Here is a 20,935-nt window from a genome sequence, read left to right as displayed (position 1 = left end):
TTTCTGTTACTGCTTCACACCATGTGTCATGTTACTTTCTACTGTAGGTTCCTTATTTACTGAATGTATCTCACTTTTATTGTATTATTTTTGTAATATATTTTATCTTAGCTCAGTTATTTTCTAGATTTATGTATCTGTTGTGTTTTGTATATCTGTTGTGTATCTCATGTTCCTGATTTATGGATGTGGAGGAGGTTTAATGTCTGATCTTAGTCTGGAAAGCATTTTGTATTTAAGTTTGAAACATTTTATATAAATAAATTTTATATAAATATTTTTGGGAACAAACTTGAATCATTGAATTTCATGAAAACATCCAAACAGGAGCAGCACAACAGGAACCTCCTCTGAGCCGAGACGTACCACTCCATGATGCTCTTGTGTGCACGGATGACGGAGGTCTCGATGTCGATGGGATGGTACCTCATCCCCCTCAGCTCCATGGCCTCCTCCAGAGCTCCCACCACGAACAGAGCGTCATGTCTCTCTGTTTGGGGAAAAAACACAGAAACACGTCGATGTAGCAGGCGGAGACGGTCGGCTGAGGGAACGTACTCGGAGAGGAAACTGACCTCCGTTGGCGTCGGTGAGCTCGGTGCGGCGGAGGAAGCCCAGGTAGCCCGTCCTGGCCCAGACCGTCTGCGTGTCTCCAAAGCTGAGTCTGGAGTTGAAGTGATCGGACTGGAGGACCTCCTCGCCGTAGCCGCTGTAGTAACCGCTGCCGTTGTGAGCGCTGTGCACCCAGATCTGCAGGAGGGACAGAGGAGAGGCCGAATGAGCCGACGTGCTACACAAAGTTACCTTGAGCTCCAGTATTTCGTCCGAGGGGGCACGTTAGCGTAGATCGTGCCTCAGAGGACAGAAACCGACTCCTACTGCAGCCTCATTTCTGACAGTGTGGCAATAAATCATTGGGGATGAGGAGGCAAACCTCCCCCGCCTCATGAGCTGCCCAAAGATACAACTGTTTTAGGAAGCCATTTGGAGGAGGCGGCAGATCCCAGTGACATGCATCACTTCATCTGGGTGATCAGGACATGATAGATACGTCCTGATAATACAGCAAAAAAAGCAATTACTGACCCGGCTACAGCGGGTAACTGGCTTGAAATCATCAAAGAGATTCAGGAGATGGAAAGACTGACTTTTCTATTAAGACTGAAAGATGAGATCAATGATTTGTTGAAATAAAGAGCGTGGTTGGCGGCGCTTCACTCCTCAGAGTGTCGTTTACGTCCCTGCTGTAATCTCTACTGATTGTGGAAACCTAGACCTCCTGTCCACAGACCAGAATAACAGATGTTTCCACCTGGTTGGACTGAACGGATGACTGAAATAAAATGAATAAAAGTGTCGGTAGAAGTAAAACTTGTAAATCCCTTTTCTCACTTTTCTTCTTTTAACTTCTTCAACAAATTCTCAAATGTATTTACAAACAACTCTCCCCAGTTTATTTGCCACCCAATAAAATAAACAAAAACATCCGGCCAGTGTCACAAAATAAATATTAACCCCCCTAACACAACCTGTACTCGTCTGTAAACCTGCTAAAAGTATGTTTTTTGTATAAATCCACCCTGGATTTTCTTTTTTATGTACTCAAAAAAAAAGAGAAAATGAATAATGAAACTATAAATTAGGAATAAAACATTGATTGGCAGAGCAGCTAAATGAAGCTGAAAACTCGTTATTGTGCGTCCAAAAGACTCGAGGAGAAGACAAACACTCGGGAGAGAGATGTTTGATGAAGCTGGTGTATAATTGTGTCTACATGGCCGACTGCACTTCCTGTAAGTCGCTTTGGATAAAAGTGTCAGCTACATTAATGTGGTGTAATGGACGGACGGAGGGAACAAAGGAACAGAGAGCGAAGGACAAAGAGGGACAGAGGACAGAAAAGAAAAGAAAAGACGACAGGGGAGAAGAAAAGGAAAGAAAAGACAATTAGGAGTGGACAAGAGAGGAGAAAAGCAACGGAAAAGATCTGAAGAGAGGAAGAAGATAATGAAAGGTTAAGGAAACAAGAAGAGAAAGAAAATAATTTTAGAAAATAAAAAGGAAAAAGTCAGAAGAAAAGGAAAAAAAGGAAGACAAACAAGAAAAAGTAAAGATGAGTTCATATCTGACGACCTCTCCCAGATGCGAGTCTCCCAGCGGTCCTTTGGTCTCCGGGTTGGCGATGATGATACGAACTCCGGGTAAGATCTGGGAAAAAGAAAAATCAGTTGCCATGGTTACATCCTCACTCTTTGCTTCCTGCATGAACACGACTCGACAAAAACATTTAACACAAGGTTACACTTTAAATTCAAGTGTCGTCTCAGATGAGACAGGAAACACAGAGCACAGTTTAATGGACGTGACGACAAACAGAGACAGTGAAACGTCCTGTTCAAGAAGCATCACGGGAAGACGGACGCACTGGTAAACAGTTTTCTTCTTCTTCTTCTCTCCGCCCACATGCAGTGAGTCAAAACAAACAGCGAGCTGATCATCGATGACCGGCCCTGAAACATGGCGTCCTGTCTTTGTGTGTCAGTGTGGGGGAAGAGGAGACATGAGCGTCTCATCAGGCTGCAGGAAAACATGTCGCTTCATGCAGCCGCAGAGCAGGACGGTTTTACCACCAAACTCCAGCCACAAAACAGTCAATTTAACGTGTTTAACCTGAGTCTCCGAGATCTACTAGACATCATCTTTAAGCACAATTATTTCACTTTATGTGTTCAGCCATCAAACAGTCAAATGAGTCAACGCCAACACTTTTAGTGCCTCGCTGATTATTTTTATTCTGTCATATTATTAGAATATTTTTCTAATCATTGATGCATTCATGTGTTCGTCACTTAATGCTGCAGCTTGTGAAGGAGGTGCTAATTTTATTTATTATATTAATATCTTCTTGTGCATGTAAAATCCAGGCATCTCCTCTCTCCCACTGCTCCTGAACGCCTCGTCAGTAGTCCCACCTTTAATTCCGTGACTTTGTGACATCACGCTACGTCACCATGTCAAACATTTGCATAATTAATGCAAGTAGAAGTTGGCCTCAGGCGTGTGTGCGCTGACCAATCAGAGCAGACTGGGTATTTGGGAGGGGCGGGCCTTAAAGAGACAGGAGCTGAAACAAAGTGCAGCACTGGACAGAATAAGAAAACCAATGTGTTTCTTGAGCGTTAAAGCACGTGAACCTATTGTAGTCGTGACCCAGAATAAAATGATAAATGATATAACGATGTATCGATATTTTCTCCTACTCCTACTAGACATGTAAGCACATGTAGACAACAATTCCCATGATCCCACGCTGCTTCACATCATTGAACGTTTGTTTTTGTTGGTCAGACTGGACCTTTAAGAGTCCTGGTTCAGGTCCAGGTTGCGTCTGATGTTCTGTCTCACGCCGGCAGATGTTCTCTCTCTCTGACAAAGTTGTTGAATCATTTAACGGCCTCCTCTCCTCTCTCAGGTTGACTGTTATATATTAAGACATCGTGCGCCGCTGTCAGCTCTCCTGCTGACCTCGCTGATGGAGTTCGGTTAGTTGCTAAGAGATCTGTAATGAAACTGAAATAAGTGCCGCTCAGCCAGCAGACGAGCACGATGTGATTCGCTCCTGGATTAAAGTGCTCTGTATTTAGTGAAGCAAGATTTTCTCCTTCGGTGCAAAGAAAAAAAATTGACGATGATAAAAAGATGATTTAAAAAGCTTTTCCTCGTCTTCATCAGGCAGCTGGAGGAGGAAGGACGACGCGGGACAAATAATTCATTTAATTCATTTAAACTGAAGCTCATTTTGTTAAAACCACCTGTGACGTTCCCTCAGCGCCTCTTCTGCATCTTAGTTTCATAGCAAAGATTGTTGTTTGGATAATGACATTTCAGCTCATAATTACTAATCTAATCTATTTAATGTGGATCCGTTTCTTACAATCAGTGCCGCAACAAACAGTTTGAGCCTCTAAGCGTCATCACAACGCTGACATTCGAATTTTAAATCAACATTTCTAGTCTTTACTGTGTTCTTAACTTCATCAGGACACAACCTCCATCGTTGTTTTCATTACGAGTGCGCCTGTTTCCATGACTGCAGTCCTGTCGGCGACGGATGACGACAGAAATGAACAGAAACAAAATGTTCAGGTTCGGATCACGTGGCGCTCGCCCAAACAGTTGTTGTTTTGAAAAGTGCTCTTAAAATAAACCGACTTGACTGTAACCGGCGAACGTGGGCGAGTCATATACGGCAGCTGATCATATTTTCTTCCTTCACCATCTGCCAGGATGTGGTGAGTGGCTGCAGTCATCTTTTTCCATCCTGTTATCTCCAGATCAGGATTCAGGCTGTTATTTTTGGGGGAAACGAGTTGGTCTTCTGGTGATTTCTCGAGCTTCGTCGGTCCGACATTACGGCACACTGAAGGAGCGGCTGAAATGTTTTTGCTGCAGTGATTCACGGTGCGCTTCAGGGTGTGACGAGACCTCGCTGTGGGGTGTTTTCACCAACAAAAGAGGCAACCATCAGATGATTGTGATGTGATCCTTCCTTCACCCACGTACCGGCAGACAGACAGACAGACAGACAGACAGACAGGGAGGGAGGATGTTTCAGGGCTCGTCATGAACTCAAACCTGCTGTCTGCTTTGACTCACTGAATGTGGGAGGACGGTGCAGAAATAGTCGGCTCTTCTGTCGTTCAGTTTGTTTCCTCGTTGTGAGCGTGTGTCTGTTTTGTCAAGTTTCATTTCTAAACGTTTGTTATTTTGATCTCCGTCCTCCATATGTGAAGTCGTGACTCATATCTTCCAACCGGTAAATTAAAAGGGCGTTTACTTACTTTTGAATTGAACCAACCTGCAAACACGTAACCACGTAGCAACAGATCGGTCTCAGTGTACACCTGAATCACACTCACCTTGCCAGACTCCATTAATGGCAGACTGTGAGGAGAACCTCTCTCCACCAACCGAACCCTGAAACACACAAACGGTCAGACTTCTGAACAGCGAGGAGAAGGAAGGTGACACAGTGAGCGGACAGGACGGACTGCAGGTACCTGTCGTGTCGCAGCGCTCTCATGTCCACGTACACCGTCGTGGGGTCCGGTCCTGAAGTGCCCTGCAGCCAATCACAACGCAGACAGAGTGAGCATGTGATCGTCAGAGAGGTTATCGCTGCACCAAACAGTTCAGCTCTTTAGACTGTGGAGGGTGAACGGTGGCTGTGTTTTCTTCTAACTGACAAGTGATGTGAATAAACGAGTCTACGCTAAGTGTAGTTTTGCTAGAAGTTGGTGCTATAGGCTTCACAATGCAGGCAGTAAGAACAAAGAAAAAGGAGCAGAGGTCGGAAAATTAAAACAAACTTGTTGTTTTCCAGCTGCCATTAAAATTCAAAGAAGAAGAAAGAAGAGAGGAGGAGGAGGAAAAAAGGAAAAGGAAAGTGGGAAAAGAAAGAAGGAAGAACAAAGAAAAAGTTGTGAAAAGGGATACGAATGAAGAAGAGAGAAGAATAGGTAAGAAGAAAGAAGAAGAAAAAGAAGAAAGAAGAAGAAGAAGAACGAAGAAGAGAGAAGACCAGGAAAGAAGACGAAAGTAGGTGGAAGTAAGAATAAGGAGGAGAAGAAAAAAAGAGGAAGAGGAGAAGAAGTAGAAGTTGCAAGGAAGATTTTGATCTACTCGCCGGTATCTGTTGCTACCAGCTGTGTTTTGGGATGCTACTGGAACATCTGTCAGGAAACATTTTCTTGTCTCGGAGCGAAAATATGTCGATGGAAATTTCATAATGCCAGAAACCAGATTTAGATTCAGTAGAATGATTTCTCTATTTCTCACTTTTATTTTTAAGGATTTAAATTTGTATTTGTAAAATGTTAAATATCTAAAATTGGAACTATTTGATCTGATAATGAGTAAACAAGATCACTAATCTGAACATAGACAGCAGTTTCATGATGAGTTTCAGTATTTGATATTTTTCAGTCAGAGCTGAAACATCACCTTCATTGAAGTTGCATATTTTCTGAGCAGAGAAGTTTTCCGTCTGCTGATGCCGACGTTTAGACACGAGGATGATGTTGATTCAAAGTGTTAGCGCTGCTGTGTTTTTACCTGCAGGCAGATGGCCAGGTTGACCCTGCAGCCGAAGGCCGTGCTGACGGATCGCGGGTGAAGGCCGAGGTCTTTGAAGAGCTTCGAGAAGGAGTGTGTGAGCGACATCCTGGGCCTCTCCTCCGCCACCACGACGCAGGCCCGGACCCGGGACAGGTCCAGACCCCGAGCCTGGACGACAGGGAGAGAAGATGTAATCACACGGAGGACTGAGGAGCAGCGGCAGGTCGACATTTTATTCTCTTCACTGATCGCTGTAAGTCAGTGACGGTCCTCGAGTAGAGAAGGTGTGTCTGTGTTTCGTGGAACATTTCTACTTTTCACTCTGCGTTCAGCCTTCAGTCTCCATGGTGACTTAAAGAAAGATAATCACTAAAATTAACTCTGCAGCTTCCATCAGTGACCAATCAGAGGCGGCGGTGGCTTCGGCTCTCAGACGTGGCCTCGGGCTGAGCAGACGGAGACGGAGTGAGAGTTTATTACCGCCGAGCCAGAGGACAGACGAGGGCTGAAGTCAGTTAGAGACACTCAGGATTTATCTGACGGCTCACGTTCAGCTACAGGACCAACTGCACTGATGCATTCTGGGAAAAGTGACTACGAGACACATCTGTGTCTGACTGTAAGTGAGGTCAGGGCTGGTTTCACAGTTTATTAGAGGTAATCTGTAAAAAGATCAGCTGTAACAAAGTGGCCACTGCAGTGACATCACTTCCTGTCCTATAGACAAACACCTGGGATTGGTTCCTGCAGTGAGAATGAAGGTAAATAAACATCCGACAAACGTGAGAGGCGACGTGTTGTATCGTGTTGTTGTCGTGTTGTTGCTGACCTTGAGCGCCTCGGTCTGCAGGCCGAGTCCTTTGGTGCACAGCTCCATGACGCTGTAGGAGCAGAAGGTGTCTCGCACCCGCAGCTGGCTGACGGCCAGCAGCCACAGCGCCGGGTTGGACTCCAGCTCCACCGGGGGAATCAGGATGGACTGGTGGCCTGAGTACACACTGCAGGATACACAACACACACACACACACACACACACACACACACACTCTTCAACGACCTTTTTTATGGTTGCACCCAATAAAATGACTATTTATCCGTGAAATAACCAGTTGGTCTCGTTCAGAGTGAGACGTATCTTCTTGAGCAGCCTGGAAGCCAAAAATGAAAGTCGTTTATCAGAAACAATCAGGTGTAAACGTGAGTTATTGTTGCTTTAATGTCACTGAGGAGGAGGAGATACTCTCATACCGAAGGTGAATTACAGTCCGCTTTATTTATAAGACATTCAGCAGCAGAAATCTGCTCTCGCCAAGTTCACAATTTACGAGCTGAGGATTTCAAACTAAACAGACCCGAGAGAGACGATTTAAAGTCGTTCGAGTTTCACCGATAAACATCACATAAACACGCTGTTGTTAAAGGACGCCGGCGACTTTCTGATATAAATGATAATTTGAGTGTAACATGTACCAGACAGTTTATAATAAAAAAAAAAGATGGCTGCAATTTGCATTTTCTTGTCGGCGAAAGGGAACACAAGACAGAGGAGATGTCTTTCAGGTCTCCAGCGGTAATGCTTCTTGTGCTAACGAGTCGAACGTCCACCATTTTAAACCACACGCCTTTTTTTGATCACGACATGAGAAACCTGGAGATAAACAGGGATGATTTTTGCTTGTGAACGTCTTTTGGATAACTATAGTATGCAGTGGTGGCCTGCAGGGTAGAGAGGTGAGCTTGTGTTTCAGTTTTTGGGCCTTTCACAGCTTTATTGTTAGGACGGCCTGAGAGATGACTGTAAATGGGGTGAGAAAGGGGCGATGACAAGCAGCAAAGGGCCGCAGGTCAGACTTGAGTCCTGGGCTGCTGCAGCGAGGACACAGCCTCCGTACATGGGTCACACGCTCTACCGACTGAGCTACACCGTCATTTTCAAATCCCCGGACCAGCAGGATAAATCTGGGTTAGGGAAAGTGAAAGGCAGCGCTTGCTCCACCTCATTACCACCACTGAGGATAACATCTGTCAGTTACGTCTCTGTTGGACACTTGCAGGTCATCTTGTTCCCTGTGTCCGGTCAAAACATAATGGATGTTGGGACAAATTTCTGCCCAGTCTGGTAAAAAATAAGGAGCTGGAGGAGAATACACATATAAAGAATCACAAAAATGATAAAAAATTAAGCTCAGATGACCAAAAAGTTCATAAAAGCTGTAGGATTTTTCAAGGACAAAGTTCTCGAGACAGAGAGTTGGCATCGAGTGACCCGTCCTGAAACAGAAAAGCTGCTAAATGTTCCAGTTTGTAACCAGCTCGTCTCTCACTGTGTCTGTTTGCTGGTGAGCAGGCAGCGTTCAGCAGGTTTTTACAGCTTCGTCCACTGACAGTGACTCCATGAGACCAGTGACAGCGAACCGAAACAATAAAGAGATAAACAATAAACTGAAACTCACTATAAAGCTGCGTACAGACGAGAGGACATTAACAACTACAGCTGATGGAGACACCGACCTGCAGAGACACCAGAGGACGAAGCCGAGGCCGCAGTAGGGATCCAGACAGATGGCCACTTCTCTGGACGGATACAACTCACACTGCAGCTTCACCGACCGGCAGAAGGCCCCAACTGCATTATGGGACATCTGGAGAGAGGGAGGGAAAGACACAACAAGACGCACACAAACAGACGGACAGAGAACAGGGTGGAAAGATGGACGGTTAATCTTAAAATTCACACTTAAAAAGCTCAAACTTTTGATTCTGGAAAGTTGGATCTGTCAGATGCAGTTTGTGTTTTCCACTCTCTTTACACAAAACCTGGATGTGCTCAGAGTTTTGTTCCATACTTAAATAAATACATCGATCCATATCTGCTGTTTGGAGTTTATCTAAGACACTGATATCTAAAGAAAAGCTCTGGGGTTTCTCTGCGAGCCTCGAGGCTCCTGCTCTGCTCTGCTCCTGAAGGCTCTGACTGTTGACTGTTGCTGCTCTGACGGCTGAATTTCCCTCCTGAATGAGAAAAGTCCTGAATAAATGTAATAAGGAATAAGAGCAGGCGACGGGACGAGAGGCTGAAAGACGAAGATTAACGCTGAGCTGACCTGAACTCCGGCCAGCATGCCGGTCGTCGACACGCTGAAGTCCAGATAGGCCAGACCGTCAGGGTTGGTGGGCTTATAGAGAGCTGGAGGCTTCTTCTTTGGCAGGTCATCTGTAGTACACACACACACACACACACACACACACACACACACACACACACACACACATTTTTGTTTTATTGCACTCAAGAGGACAGTCTGTTGAGTTAGATTCCCTTCAGAGACGCTGACCTCACGTTGAACTCACAATGCAACACAGCAGCTTGTAAGCACTTGTTGAGAGAGACTTTTAAAAGTCCTCCTGTGGCAGGTTTTGTTACATGTAGAGGAGAGGAGTCCAAAACATACTTATTTTTGGCAAACACTGTTGGATGTACTTCAAAACCAGACTGTTTAGTCTCAGTCTCTGGTTCACAAAAAAGTGAAACGTTCACATTTTTATTCTCCTGCTGACTGAGTGTGTACAGTTAACAAACATTCAGCACAAAGATTACAGAGACATAAAAAAGGTGCATTATAGAGACTCCTTCCATCTACATCCTCCTGAGAACACATCTCTGGTTCTGCTGTACACCTCCTGTGTTACAGGAGTGCGATGCTAGACCGAAGGACTGCTTTCCAAAACCTGGTTACATTACCCACAATGCAACTTGAGCCACTGAGTGACATCACTGTAGGCACTGAAGGTTTTAGGGCCAGGTCAGACATGTGCACAGCAGAAGCTTTCTGTTGAAGGCTACAATAAAAAAACAAGAATATTTGGTGAGCCAGAAGTTTTAACATCGAGTTATGAGTTAGTGAATGAACCTCTGCTCTCATGGAGGGTTGGAGGCTGTGTCCTAATAGTGCACTGGAGCCAGGAAAATGGAGATCTCTGTGGCTACACGACGACCTCAGAAATAGGAGAAATCTACAGAAACCACGATCTAGGAAACAAATGTGATATAACTGCTACAGTTGATGCAGGTCGGCTGCTGATGATGTGTCTGTGGACTGTTGCTGGTGTGTGGTGTCCTAAATGTCGGGGCTGGTTTTTGGGTTTAAGGAACCCTGTGCAGGTTTGTGGAGCCTGTTTGGATGAGTGGGTCCTCATTTTGTTTCTATCTCATGCTGTCGACCGTTTCACATCACAGAAGAAGAAGAAAGTCAGTGAATAAACTTCTCAGGGTCACTTTAAGGTTGAGGGTAAATTTAGAGTAGAAGTTGGGATCGTGGTCAAGGTTCAGGACTAAGGAGACGAGGTCTCAGTGTGTGTGTGTGTGTGTGCTGGAGAAGCTGCTGTACCCGTGTCGAGGACAGGAGGCCAGTTCCTGATGTCCACAGTGGCCGTGGCCTCCTTAGAGCGCAGCAGCTTACAGATGACCGCCGTGGTCATCACGCAGGCCGAGTGACTGACCTGCAGAGAGAGACGGGAGTGTCTTCAGGTTAGGGTGGCATCAGAATAATGACTTTTTAACTGCAACCATTCATTTATGTCCTTATTCCACTTTTGCCAGAGAAGGTCAGAGGTCAGCTTTGCAGCGACGGCCCTGGAGCTGGCAGGACGGGAGCGTCTTATTTAAGCAGCTTCATTCCTCAATTTGTTTTTCTTTTTTATGACCTTTTTGTGCATCTTGTACAGACACCTGTGCCGACATGTCAGTAAAATGAAAGAGAGAACTGATAAAAGTTCAAGAAAAAAAGAAAAGTAAAGCTCCGAGGTGAGCTCTCTGACCTCCACGATCATCTTGACGGTGGGCAGCGTGGTGGAGATGTTCTGAGGGTGCGGCGGTCGCACCGTGATGGGAACGCAGCCGGCGTACAGGCTGCCGTAGAAGGCTGCGATCAGGTCTATACCTGCACACACACACAGAGGGAGAGAGGCGTGAGCACTCACTCAGTTTCAGATCAACATCTAAACGTTCTTCTGTAAGTTACTGTCTCTGACCTGGTGGGTAGACCAGAGCGACGTGGTCTCCTTCCTGCAGACCTCCTCTCTCCATCAGCAGGGCCGCCACTCGCTCTGCCCTTTTATGGAGCTGCAGGCAGGTGAGGGAGCTGGACACCGCCCCCTGGAGGAGGAGGAGGAGGAGGAGGAGGAGGAGGAGAGGGAGGGAACATGGAGGATGGGTAAAGTTTTGTGTCCAAGATGTATTTCTAATCTGCTAATATCTAAAACTGTCTTGTTACAATTCAACATTTTATCAGACGCAGATTACATTTGTACTTTATATATTCAGGTTTATGTCGGCGTGCTGCAGCTTATATAACCGGGGATTAGCAGTGGCACAGTTGAGAGACTGATCTCCTGTAATTTGGTGAGGTGTGTGTGTTGTTACCCGGGAGCTGAGCAGGGTGTAGAGGACGTGGTCTGGTGTGGTCTGAGCTCTCCACTGCAAAACCTCCGACAGGAACAGGAACTGAAGCACACAATCAGAGCTGCGGTCATCACAAACGGCCGGGTTTCTATCACTCCGAGTTTTTTCGGTTTCTTTACCGCAAAACCCGGCTTTTACACACACTTTGTTGTGTGTATGTGTGCGTGTGTCTCACCTGGTCGTTGTCGTCAGTCTGTCCCAGGTCTCTGCCGCTGGCCTGAGCGATCCTCTTCCCTGACACCAGATTCCCCACCATCACAGAGGCAGGTCCGATCTCTGCAGCACACACACACACACACACACACAGGATCAGCACATCAGAACACACCACGAGCCGGGACCAGCCACAGACCCACTGTCAGATGGATATGAACTTGTTCCCACCTGGTTGTTTCTGCCGGGGTTTGGGCAGGTTGGTGACGCAGGTGTGGGGGCACATGAGCACGTTGCAGGGGTGCAGCCCCCCCTCCAGGTACAGCTGCTTGATCTCTGACAGGTGAATGCCGCCCAGGGGAGTCTTGGGCAGAGTGTTGGCCGGAACCAGAGCCAGGCAGAACACACCCACCCCGTGGATACTGTCGATGGCCTGAGAGGAGGAGGACGGAGGGATTATCCAGTGATTTATGATCAATAATCAATCTGACACTCTGCCAGTGATTTAAAGGAAGAACGCTAGTTTGAGCAGCTGTCTTAAATGTCCGCGGCGCTCCCTGTTCGTGTTGAGGCTTCGAGTAAATCAAAATGTGGCAGGAGATGTCGGATTGTTTCCATGGAAACCATTTGATTAGGAGAGAGTTTGTTCTCACAGTCAGTTCAGATGCTGCTGTACAAGAAGCAATCAGGGACACAACGAGTGAACGTGGTGAGACGTGGATCTACCTGCAGCACGCGGCTCATCCACTGGAAGCTGTCCTCCTCGGTGGAGTCGGGTCGCTGCTCGGCCACCACCACGATCCTCTCGTCCCTCAGCACCGTCACGGAGAACACGGCTATCCTGCAGGGACGGAGCAGGAAAACACCCGTCAGTACGGCTCAGAGGGCCGCCCTCACTCTCACCTCATCTTCAGAGTGCCATAAAAACTGACACCTTAGAGACGGATACTGATCAGTGAGCCTCATCTGAAGCTGATGTGGAGTGAGAGGACTTATTTAACAGCATCAGACCTGCAGTAAATCAGCTCCACACCCTGACATGATTTTTATTATCTCAGAGATTAATTTAACAGTTTGTTATCGTCTCGTCCTTGCTGATGATCAGAGCCGGGACGATACGCTTATCGTTATCTTAGACAATAAAGTTTATTGTGAGACTGTTAAATATTCTTCCTCCGTGTGTTTGATAACCACACTCACGACTACACACTGCCTTTAACCCGTTTTTATTTTTTTAGCAGGAATCTCTTTTATTGGGGAGTCCTGACCAGCAGTACGTTTCACTTGATGAAACAAGATAAAGACTTAAAGCAAAAAGCAAATTACATGGAGACAATTCATTTATCAGTGTTCAGTAACAGGACACGTGCAGTCAGTGGTTAAATAGTCTTAAATCCTACTTTTAAAATCTTCCATACTTGTCAAATAATCAAGTTTAAGGCGTCTCTGTAACTCACAACAGGACGGAGGTGCAAAAACTGCAGCTGCTCGTAGTTTTAGGAGTCAGAGAACACGACATCACAATATCACTTTTATATTGGTGTCAGTTTTGTAACTAGTAACTCAATTTATCAAATAAATGTTGTGAAGTAAAAATTACAATATTTGCCTCCAAAATGTAGTGAAATGGAAGTACTAAAGTAAAGTACAAGTACATCAAACTTGTACTTCAGTGCAGTACTTGGGTAAATTCACTTCACTGTGAGCTTGAACCTTAAACAACTCTTGAAAGCTGTCAGCTAAAAGATGAATTTCCTCCTCGGTGGCCGTGGACACAATTAAGCTTTGCTGCGTTACTGTTTCCGGATTCATCCACTATCACTCTACTTTATTAGATTCATTATGTGCAGGGAGAACGCTCATTTATCAGGGTGACAGTGAATGTTCAGTACTGGACATCTGGCTGGTTTTAACTGCTGTCGATGGGAATGATGTGAAAAACTCTTCATGTGAATATATCGACCCGACGGCCTCTCCTCTGCTCCGCTCTGTAAAACACTCAGTCCCTCCCTGCTATCGACAGGTGTCTTTAGGATTTAATCAATACTTCTCACACTGATACGCCTTATTGGTTCTGTTCTTTATCAATACTCTTATTGGCTTTTTAATATTATGAAATAATTAAATAATAAAACAGAACTAAATGATTCAAACTCAATAACATCTCGGTGGAAACGAACCTTTAACGTCAATAAAATAAGAGAGAGAGAAGTTAACGAAGAGGAAGTTCCCCATCCTCCTCCGGCGCCCTCTCACCTGCCCCTGTAGACGAATTTCATTGGCTCCACCGCCAGCGCCGTGGCGACGATGTCGTCGGCGTTGTGCCTCCGCCCGCTCACCATGATGAGTCCGTCCATCTTGCCGGTGATGAAGACGAGGCCGCCGGGGCCGATGAAGCCGAGCAGGCCGGTCCGCACGAAGGCGTACTCGCTGACCAGCCCACCGCTGGCGCTCACCGGGTAAACCTGCAACACACGCACGGACATCGACTAATCAATCGAACCGTCGCTTCATGAGTACAGTACTCGAGTAAATGTACTCAGTTACATTTCACCACTGGTTACATTTCATCATTTTGGTGTTAACGTTGACTGCAAAGACATCGATCATGTAATGTCATAAAAACAAAACATCTGCACCTGCCTCATGTTTAAAGTCACACACACACTGTTTGCACACACACACACACACACACACACACACACACACCTCAAAGGTGTTCTTGGTCATGCCGGTGAGGCCGTAATAGGAGGTGCCGGTGGCGATGGAGCAGACACAGAGCTCACCGATCTCATCGGTTTGACAGAGCTGAGGGACGCCTTCTGGTTTCACCACACATGCCAGGCCTGAGGGGGCGAGAGACACAGACACAAAGAGGGAGAGAGAGAGAGAGAGCGTTAACACCTTCATCACAAGGTCACACCAGAACCAGCACCGAGTCAACGACTGCATTCAGGTCAAAGTAAGAGGTCAGAAGGTCCGAGTTGAAATGACTTCTGACCTTCAAGTTCAAGGTTTTGCTACTCTGAGGAAAAAAGAAACAATCTGCTCGTCTTTGCGAGAGCAGCATCTTGGAAACGCTCGTGAAGTCTGTTTTCACTTCAAATGACTAAAATCAGGTTCACGTCGGTCCAACGACATGTCAGCTGAGTATTAAAGTCACTGGTGTCTCTGGGTTCTTTATGAGCACCTTCATATTTTATGTCCTAGCAGCTTTTTTATGTTCTGCATTACCTTGTTAAACTGTCTGTGTGACTTTGTCCCCGCAGACTAAATAAAGTTCATCAGAACAGAGTGGAGTCGTTTTGAAAACTCTCCCGTCTTTGTTGCTTTTTTCAGCCGTTAGAAAACGAACCTCAGCCGCTCGCTCAGTCATGAGGAGAGAGAGCGCTCCTGAAATTGGACATTGATGAAAAGGAGAGGCCGCACATCGACACACCCTCCAAACTAATTTTACGATTTAATGGACTTAATGGATTTTTTGCCATTCAGTGCGTGACGACGATGAAGGCCGACAGTTTAACTCCTCAGAGGAACAGAGAGGACAGCTGGCCGAGTGCTTAAAGTATACGTACAAGAACACACACACAAGAACCAGAACCATCACTGTACTGCACACACACGTTCATCAATAATCATAACTATCTTAATCTGTTATATGAACCTTAACTTGTTGATGTTACATTGAACGCCATCCACAACAAGAATACGACTTTATAACGGTCGAAGTCACAGACTGGCCACATGTTGCAGTGAGTTCTCACCTCCTGGTGCGACAGTCCCGACGTCCTGCACGGTGAGCACCGACAGGCGCTCCTCTGTGTCGACCCTGACGACCCCGTAGGTCAGACCCTGCATGGACAGGACGCCTCGGCCTGGAGGCTGACTGCTGTCCTCCACTGGCCTGAACACAACACACACACACACACACACAGGAGTGTGTCCATAATAACATTTTTCATTTTTCACTTATGTATAAAACCTTTTGTGGCTCCAGATGATGTGTGTGTGTGTGTGTGTGTGTGTGTGTGTGTGTGTGTGTGCGTACCTCCTGATGGCCACGGTCAGGGCCTCGGGGGAGCTGGCGCAGGGACAGATGACGTCGGCTCTCAGGCCTTTAGTCTGAAAGACGTTGAGGAAGGCGTCGCAAGAGGAGATGGACCCTGACGGACACAAACGGCCACAAACTGTCACAACGGGTTCAACTCAGCTGTTTTACACAAACCTCAGACATCAGCTGAAGCTTGAACATCATGTCTCTCTGGATGACATCAGACAACACTCATTTCCTACTGATGGTTGTCAATGTTTCATCCTCGAAAACTATTACTGATAACCTTTTTCTTGTTTCATCGCTCTGGTCAAAGTACTCAGATTCTTTACTTCAGCAGAAATAAAATACAACAGTGTAAAAAATACTTTACTTTACTAAAAGTAAAACTCCTGCAAAATAATACTTAAAAATACAGCTAAATGTCATTAAAACTCAAAAATAAAAATACATGTTCTGCAGAAAAAGTAAGCAAGTAACTTGATGGGTACCTGTCCTCATCTACCTCAGCTGTTTAGGAGAACGCTGCAACACTGAAGCTCCAGAAATGTTTTGTGGACTACGAAACTTCACCTGACTTTCCATCAGCATGGTCATTTTTGGGTGAACTTCAGCTTTAAGGGGCTAAAACATGCAAAACTGTCATTATGGAACAGAGAGTTATATCTTTCCTGGTTTCTCACTGCTGTATTTCAGCCTCGTTTCCACTCCAGTCGGGCTGAAAACCATTTATTGTACCAAATGTGCACAGTCGGACACATCCTGCTCTATTCCTGTAAAGTGACCCAGTTTCCCGACTTCCCAAGAGAGTTTATCCATTTCTCTGACATTCTCCATCTCGAATACACCTCTCTAAACTCCCCCGTTAGTGAAAGAGCTCTGCTGTGAGGCTGAGCGTGACCTTACAGGGGTTTGATCCGTCGGCCACCAGCAGCATGCGCAGCGAGCTCAGGTTGATGTCCTTCTGGTCTTTGTGGGCCACCAGAGCCCAGTGCATGTCTCTGGACTTCACACACGCCACCTTGGCTGTAGGGGGAGACGCACACACACACACACGCACACACACACACACGCACACACACACACACACACACACACACGCACACACACACACACACACACGGAGGCAGACAGAGAGAAAATTAGCATTTAATCTGTTTGACGGACAGGTGAGTGGAGAGAGTCGGCTGAGCTGAGTGGCAGGTGGAGTGTGAGTCTGACCTTTGTACTGGCAGACTTTCTGGATCCATGACAGAGGGTTGACCTTCATCAGCGAGTAGGGGACGCTGATCACGTGCATCATGTTCATCACACTCTGCACGGCACACACACACACACAATGACATTGTAAAACTGAACGGTTGAAGGGTTTTATTCATCCATTCACTTTAAAAAGTCAACTACAGGGCTCCAGACGGACTTTTACCCCGGCTGCATGAGTGTGTCTACATTTCTCATTTAGGTGCACCAGCCTCGTTTTTTAACACAGTTTGTAAATGTTTATTAGAAGGAATAAAGGTTCATTTGAATCACAGCCCACTCGACAAGAAAGCACACAACAAACTCTAGATTAACCCATACATGGCTAACGACTGTATTTAGTATCTCAGTATTCAGTCCTGCTCAACGATCCTACTCGATTTTTCGCTGCTTTAAAAGTCATATAATTTGTTGTAGATTTATACTGATCTTGTGATTTTCCTGCCTTCATTGATTTCACCCCGGATGTCAGAGTTGACTGCGAAAAGCAAACAGGAAATGAACGTCTTGACCTCTGACCTCTAGTAGGCAGGTCTTACCGTCAGGATGCCGTGCCACAAGCCCACATCCTTCTTAAAGTCCAGGACGTTCACTATGGTCTCGGCTGCAGACAGAGAAAGGAGAAAGACGGATTAGATGATGACCTGGGGACTGAACCAGGTGTGTGTGTGTGAGTGTGTGTGTGTGTGTGTGTGAGTGTGTGTGTGTGTGTGTGTGCGCACCCTCGGTGTAGCTGCAGGACTGGGTGAGAGCCTGGCTGTGTGTGAGCAGAGCGATCCTCGTCACCGTGACGCCCAGAACGCTGCCGTCCTTACAGGTTTTATACTGACAGAGAAACAACAGACGGATCAGATTTCTCTGTTTCATACACACAGAAAAAAATACATGATGATAATTCACTTTTATAGTAAATATAGCCACGTCATTAAATACAGCAGAGCGTCAGGCAGCAGCACAGCGGTTGCTGAGGCGACCAGAAGAATGAACAGTTTAAATCAACAGACAGTTTGAGGTCAAAGCTTCTGTTCAAGTGTCCACAGCGAAGACGACACTTCATCATTATCATGTGTTGGCTCACCTCTATGTAAGCAGTGTCGTTGTTTGCGTCTTTGATGTGAGGGAACCAGTCTCTGGGAGGTTTGGAAAGGTGCTTCGACTCCGTAACAAACCACAGCAGCTTGGGCCAACCTGCAGCGGGCGTGAGACACAAGACAGAGAGAGACGATTATAATGTGAATAATCAAAACTGAAAAAAGAGACTCAGGTGACAATCTTAACAAATTAATGAAAGAAAAAGAAGGAACTACAAGAAGGAACTAAAGAGTTTGTCTCGAATGACCACTTTTTCAAGTTTTTTATGTTTCTCCTCATAGAGCAACTTTTAAAATCAGAGGATTTGTTAAGGGAGTCTGGTGATGTTGAGGTTACTAGTTCAATGGTTGGATCAGTTGAAACAGACATCTGCTGCTAACACTGGCAGGTTATGAGAGACCGAACATGTCATTTACATCACAGTGAACCACGAGGAGATCAGACAGTGTGTGATCCATGCTGACTGTTGCTTCTCTCACTGAGGACGTCAGTTGAGTAGACGGTCCTTCAGTGTGGTTGGACTGTACCTCCAAGTATTTCCTTTGAGATTAATAAAGTTCTGTCATCTCATCTTAGAGCTGTCAACTTCTGATCCGATCGCTCAGGACAGATGTGGATACCAAATGTGAACAGACTTTTATGAACATGCAAACTTACTCCCTCGTTCTGGGAGTAACACACTCTAATTTAGTTCCCAAATTATAAATAACAAAGCGTGAGATTATTTTTACACCTGTAGTTTCACAGTCAACATTTCAAAACACAACAACAGATAAATGTGTTGAGGCTAGTTGTTAATGTTTGAGTTTTTTGTTGAGTCTGAGCTCTCAGATGGTTAAAACACTTGTTTTCTCTCTCTCCTCTGTTCTCGTCATGTGCTCTGACTCCCCTCCCCCCACACACAAACATCAGGCCTTTACAATCCGCCGATGATTGATGACGCTCACTCTCACCTTTGAACTGTGGGATCTCTCCTGTTGCACTCTTGGGCAGACCCTTGTGGCAGGCATCGCTTGTCAGCGCCACGGTAACGCCACAGCTGCCCAATAGGAATCCAATCTGCTGGCTGCCGGCATCCTATTGGACGACAGAGGGTGGGGGAGAGCAGACCAGAAAATACGATTACACCCTTCTTCACGTTCTCACTTTCAATAAATGAATTCAAACATAAGACTAAGTGGACTCCACTGAGTACTGTGGTGTTTCATCCACGTCTACAAGGACATCACGTGCACACACACACACACACACACACACACACACACACACACACACACACACACACACACACACACACACACACACACACACACACACACACACACACACACACACACACACACACACACACACACACACACACACACAGCACAGGTGCTGGTTGCTGCTGCACTGTTTCTCCAGCCAAAACGCTCATTTTATGGAAAATCCTGCAACACGAATGCAGAATGGGGGAAGGGGTTCGCGAGAGGCAGCCAGCGTGCAGCAAAAGGCATTTTGTGCCGCAGCAGTAACGAGCGTGTAACCGCGCTGACCCGATGCAGAGAGAAGCAGCCACGTCTCAGAGAGCCGACAGAAAGTCCTTTAATTAAAGCATTTTGTTTTTCTGTCAAAGTGGGAACGTTCCTGCTGACATGTTGGGTCCCAGGAGGTGTTGGCACCGAGATCAACAGCTGAAACCTAACTGATGACAGTATGCCTCTGACTGATGGCAGGGCAGCAGGAGGGCTTGTTTCTTTCTTGTCAGACTTGTTAAGTTTCTGACATGTTTTTTTTGCTCGCTGCACAGACGAGATTATTTCCTCAGATGTACTCGTTGATGTCGAACAGCTGAGGCCGAAGATAAAGCATCGCCTCAACAGAGTGCAGAGACACTGAGATGTCCACATAAAAAGAACCGAAACAAAACAGATGTATGAACGATGTGTATGCACAAAAACACGCGTAAGTCTTTTCCCAGCTATATAAAGTTTTCTACCTTTTGAGTAAAAGTGAACACCAGAGCTGCTTTTCTCTGTTTTCTCTGGTCACCAGGCACCAATTTAAAAAATATTTCTGTCTCTCCATTTATTGATTTATTGATTTAGAGCATCTTTTTCTGCGATGATGCTTTACAGGTAGACGAGAACTTTACTGATGACACACAGCCGGCTGAGTCAAGTATTGATATGTGGCTGGATGTTTAAGGACATTTCTAAATAGTAAAACTGAAGCTCATGCACATTCAACCATTTCCACGATGACTAAGATTCATAAAACAGAATCACATGCACAGTTTTATTCGTGAATCTCCACAGAGTCTGTTGCATCTGGCTCCTGGAGTTTGGAGGTGAAGGACAGACGTGGCCCGAGCAGAGAGGATTAACATGACAAAATCAAATCACCTGACGTCCGATCGAGAAACTAATCCTGTGGAATAATGTCAAACTGAAAACTAAAGGAAAGGGACTGGAGAGCAGCAGCGATGGCTGCAGACAGCCGGCTGACGAGGTGTGACTTTTACAATGTGAAAAACGTCGTACCTTGCGACTCAGGGGGACCTCTATAGGAACGGGGACCACCTCAGCCAGCAGACAGCCGTAGAAGGCCACCATGAAGGCCACAGGGTCGTTGTTAGGAAACACCAACGCCACCTGAGAGAGGAGAGGGAAGACGAGAGCCGGTAAAAAACTCTGTAGGTTGTAGTCAGGGCTGCAGCTAAAGATTATTCTCATGCCGATAATTCATTGGTTGATTATTTTCTCAACTAATTAGCAGTTTGGTCTGAGATGACGTCCTCAAATGTCTTGTAATGTCCACAA

General features: G+C 45.9%; 1 protein-coding gene across 3 annotated transcripts in view; it reads right to left on the bottom strand.

Annotated features, from left to right (window-relative positions):
• Window positions 1-20,935, bottom strand: part of LOC311249127 (disco-interacting protein 2 homolog C-like) — a 49,084-nt gene that overhangs the window by 3,587 nt on the left and 24,562 nt on the right. For all 3 annotated transcript variants that reach the window (XM_084339884.1, XM_084339885.1, XM_084339886.1), the window contains 27 exons: window positions 20,657-20,767; window positions 19,088-19,211; window positions 18,121-18,230; window positions 17,765-17,867; window positions 17,582-17,646; window positions 17,004-17,097; window positions 16,689-16,808; window positions 15,780-15,894; window positions 15,496-15,635; window positions 14,441-14,577; window positions 13,988-14,196; window positions 12,458-12,572; window positions 11,963-12,164; window positions 11,754-11,854; window positions 11,540-11,620; window positions 11,149-11,272; window positions 10,936-11,057; window positions 10,506-10,617; window positions 9,222-9,331; window positions 8,629-8,759; window positions 6,947-7,115; window positions 6,115-6,285; window positions 5,061-5,122; window positions 4,920-4,977; window positions 2,134-2,208; window positions 576-750; window positions 367-490 (listed from right to left, as the gene is read on the bottom strand). In XM_084339884.1, the coding sequence (XP_084196010.1) occupies window positions 367-490; window positions 576-750; window positions 2,134-2,208; window positions 4,920-4,977; window positions 5,061-5,122; window positions 6,115-6,285; window positions 6,947-7,115; window positions 8,629-8,759; window positions 9,222-9,331; window positions 10,506-10,617; window positions 10,936-11,057; window positions 11,149-11,272; window positions 11,540-11,620; window positions 11,754-11,854; window positions 11,963-12,164; window positions 12,458-12,572; window positions 13,988-14,196; window positions 14,441-14,577; window positions 15,496-15,635; window positions 15,780-15,894; window positions 16,689-16,808; window positions 17,004-17,097; window positions 17,582-17,646; window positions 17,765-17,867; window positions 18,121-18,230; window positions 19,088-19,211; window positions 20,657-20,767 (3,260 nt within the window). The remainder of the gene's footprint in view (window positions 1-366; window positions 491-575; window positions 751-2,133; window positions 2,209-4,919; window positions 4,978-5,060; window positions 5,123-6,114; window positions 6,286-6,946; window positions 7,116-8,628; window positions 8,760-9,221; window positions 9,332-10,505; window positions 10,618-10,935; window positions 11,058-11,148; window positions 11,273-11,539; window positions 11,621-11,753; window positions 11,855-11,962; window positions 12,165-12,457; window positions 12,573-13,987; window positions 14,197-14,440; window positions 14,578-15,495; window positions 15,636-15,779; window positions 15,895-16,688; window positions 16,809-17,003; window positions 17,098-17,581; window positions 17,647-17,764; window positions 17,868-18,120; window positions 18,231-19,087; window positions 19,212-20,656; window positions 20,768-20,935) is intronic.

The sequence above is a fragment of the Pagrus pagrus genome (genome assembly GCF_965226575.1).
Source record: "Pagrus pagrus genome assembly, chromosome: 20".
NCBI lineage: Eukaryota > Metazoa > Chordata > Actinopteri > Spariformes > Sparidae > Pagrus > Pagrus pagrus.
Note: the sequence above shows the minus strand (reverse complement) of the source record. Positions and strands in the feature narration are given on the sequence as shown.